The sequence below is a fragment of the Anopheles cruzii genome, unplaced genomic scaffold (genome assembly GCF_943734635.1).
Source record: "Anopheles cruzii unplaced genomic scaffold, idAnoCruzAS_RS32_06 scaffold02164_ctg1, whole genome shotgun sequence".
NCBI classification, from domain to species: domain Eukaryota; kingdom Metazoa; phylum Arthropoda; class Insecta; order Diptera; family Culicidae; genus Anopheles; species Anopheles cruzii.
This window is the reverse complement of record NW_026455749.1, coordinates 421-3,606: the sequence shown is the minus strand read 5'-3', so window position 1 is coordinate 3,606 and position 3,186 is coordinate 421. Positions and strand designations below refer to the sequence as shown.

General features: G+C 54.6%; 1 protein-coding gene across 1 annotated transcript; it reads right to left on the bottom strand.

Moving 5' to 3' along the window:
• Positions 1–2,377: 2,377 nt before the first annotated feature.
• Positions 2,378–2,983, bottom strand: LOC128276711 (adult-specific cuticular protein ACP-20-like). The gene is made up of 2 exons (XM_053015171.1): positions 2,819–2,983; positions 2,378–2,758 (listed from the first exon to the last, which is right to left on the bottom strand). The coding sequence occupies exons 1-2, from the start codon at positions 2,981–2,983 to the stop codon at positions 2,378–2,380; spliced, it is 546 nt and encodes a 181-aa protein (XP_052871131.1).
• Between the last annotated feature and the right edge of the window lie 203 nt (positions 2,984–3,186).

Below are 3,186 nucleotides of genomic sequence, written 5' to 3'. Positions count from 1 at the left end.
TTAAAAACCTAACCTCTCGGAAGCACGGGCCGGACACTTCCGGGAAGGGCGGGACTTTCATTTCCTAGTGGCCACAGTGGGACGCAATCGAGGTGAACTGCTGGGCCACTCCGGGCTGGCTCGCTGGAGTTCTGTGGTTTTTTCTACGCTGCCCCCGGAGAAGGAACCGCTAAGGGGCACTATTCGCCGGACGTAGGTTGACGTGCGCCGTCGTGTATCGGATTGCATCGTCCGACGAATGGGGCTATGCATATTCGAATGGACACAGTAGATAGCATTATTTCGAGTTTCATTTTCGTTTTGTGCCATATTAAGCTTTAAAGTGAGTTCCCGGCTGCTTATTTGGACCTTAAGAGGCGCCGGAGCGGGTCAAGTCACGATGCTTAAAGCTCCAAGTTGTCCAAATCTTGCAGCCTAGACTCCGAACAACCGGCCAGCCGGCCGCTATCGATCCGATTCTACGGACACGATTTGGCTTGCGCGACACCTCATGGGGTCACTCCCGTTTGGGAGTGAAAAACAAACTTCAAGATGTTTATCGATTCCGGCCAGCAAACTAGCGAAAACAACTGCGGCCACAACACAACAACAACAAGTGACAGAGCGCCTTGCCTATATTTGGCCGCGCCGACTCGCTTTGACAGCAAAATGACCGCAGACTATTTACGTCAATTTTCGATTGTCGTTCCGACCGCGAGGAATCGGATAGAGACTAGCTTTGAAACAATAGACACTCTGTACAGCAAACAGTCGGAACACGGTGTTCCGGTGTTCCTGGTGTTGATGCCGCGAATTCTGCATTCGCTAGGGAATTTCCACCACAAGCGGCACCGTCATACAGACGATGGTTATCGGCCTGGCATGGCCAAAAGTTTCGCCGGCTAAAGAAGGTAAGCTTCGAAGGTCTCTCTCTGTCTCGGTTGCCATTAAATGGAATGTTTTATGGCTTGATGAAAAAACAACGGCACGGTACATAAATTGTGGACATGGAAACCCGGTGACGTTTGGGACTCTTTCGGGGGGGGGGGCCCCAGTGTCCCTTAGCCGATGGACCCGAGAGCGAGGGTTTTTGTTTATTTACGCATACATTAGTGTTGTCATAGCAAAAGGGCCACCCCGGCCCTGGAACCGGCCGAGCCCACCACCGAGGGAGCCGAACCAAATTACCAAAACAGCTGTTGGAACGAACGGAGCGACCTAACCGCGGAAGCCGAACTCGGTAGACGATAAACGCCCGGTCGGTGCGAATTAGACTTGCGAAATCGTGGAGTCGGCCGTTCGGTTCGGCTCTTTTTGGTGGGGCGCTTAGTCGTCGTCCCTGGTCCGGTCCACCCTCGGTCGGTTTAAAGTGTTCTAATTAATTTACCATACGGAACGCAAATATGCCCGCCTCGGGTAGACATGCAAATTCGGTAGTATCTTCGGTCGGTGTTGGGTACACCGGGGCGTCGGAAACACTTCAACCGACCGAGTGTCGTCGTGGTGACTTTGTCGGATTGAACACAAACAAATGGGCCGACAACTAGATAGGATTTAAAGAATAAAGCGACGACGACGACGACACCGAGTTCCACCCGAGCGAGCGTTGTTGTCGTAGTGGTTCCACCTCTCTGGACTCTCTTCGACGAGACGACGGCGACGAGGCAATTCCGCGCTTCTGCGAGGCAAATCGAGGTAATTGAGGGCGCGCCTCAAGCGGTTCTCCTCGCCCTTATCCGGGGCGCGCGGAACATCGGCCGGGTAATTGCGTTGATAGATGTTGTCAGAATGTTACAACGGGATAATCTGTGGTTCCCCCCCCCAACCCGTCGGTAAGTCAACCGGCATGTATGTGTCCGACCGGTGTGTAAACCGCACGGTGGCCACGAACCGGAAACGATAAACACCTTGTAAACACAGACCGTGGTGCGGGTCCCGGGGGCGGTTACGACACGCCCGCGGCTCTCTCCATCTTCAACTTGTAGTCAAATTTCTTCCAAACGATTAGCGCCCAAGTCTGCAGCATGCAGAGACACACCCCAAAGCCTACGTTCGCCCCAATTCCACAAAGCGTCGATCGCCGATGCGAAACGTGGATAACTTTTCGCATAAATAGCAACAGCAGCAGCACTCCGCGGCGCTCACGATGCGAATTCAGGGCGCAACCATGCGTTAAGAATCCAGCCACACGGCAACTTGCGGCGCTCCGGCCGCGAGTTCAATCGAACTCCACAAACACATACCGGAGGCCCGCCCGGGGGTGCAGCTCAATTGGCGGTTGTGGCCGCGGCACACGAGCACCACGGAGCGCTTGCTAACCTTGAACTTCCTTCTGCAGCAATTTTTGAATACTCATGCAATGGCTTTATTAATAGGAATCGGCGAACCAGCGCGGCGTCTAATTGAACTTCTTCAGCTTGCTATAGCTGTAGCCATGTCCGTAGCCACCTCCGAATCCACCCTCACCGCCGCCACCACCACCGCCGATCGATCCTCCTTCCTGCTGGATGCCACCTCCCTTGCCGATGTTCTTGACGATGGCCTCAAATCCGTTCTTGCTGTCGGCGTGATACTTGACGATGCGCGTCGAACCGTCCGGCTCGTCCAGAGTGTACTCTCCCTTGACGACATCTCCGTCCCGGACTTCCCACTGGCTCTTGTGGTCACCGGTGTGATAGTCCTTCACTCCGTACTCGAACTTGTACTTCGGATAGGCGTAAAAGTCCTTGCCCTCGTATCCACCGATGCCTCCGCCGCCGATGCCGCCCTCGAATCCACCCTGCATTAAAGGAGCATTACTTGAGAGCCATCCAGGATTGTCGCACCCTGTCGTATATACCTGTTCACCGCCAAAACCGCCACCAATTCCTCCGCCAATGCCACCGCCGCCGCCGTAGTACTTGTACGGGATGTGCTTCACCTCGCTGACGAATCCGTGGTGCTCGTAGGCCAGACAGACCCCGGCCACGGTCAGCACCACGATTACCGTCGAAAGCTGCATCATTTTCACGCTGATCCTCTCGGTTTGACTTGCACTGGAACCCCGACGGTGCCTAGGCCTGACTGATACCGACTGCTGGCTGAAGGATTCGCTTTTATACATCAATCATCTAGACCAACCCCTCCACTCCAAACGGTGCCGATTTGCGTTCCTAGGATCCTAGGCGTCTGCCAAAGTTTTCACCCGTCGAAGGTGGCGTCCATTTC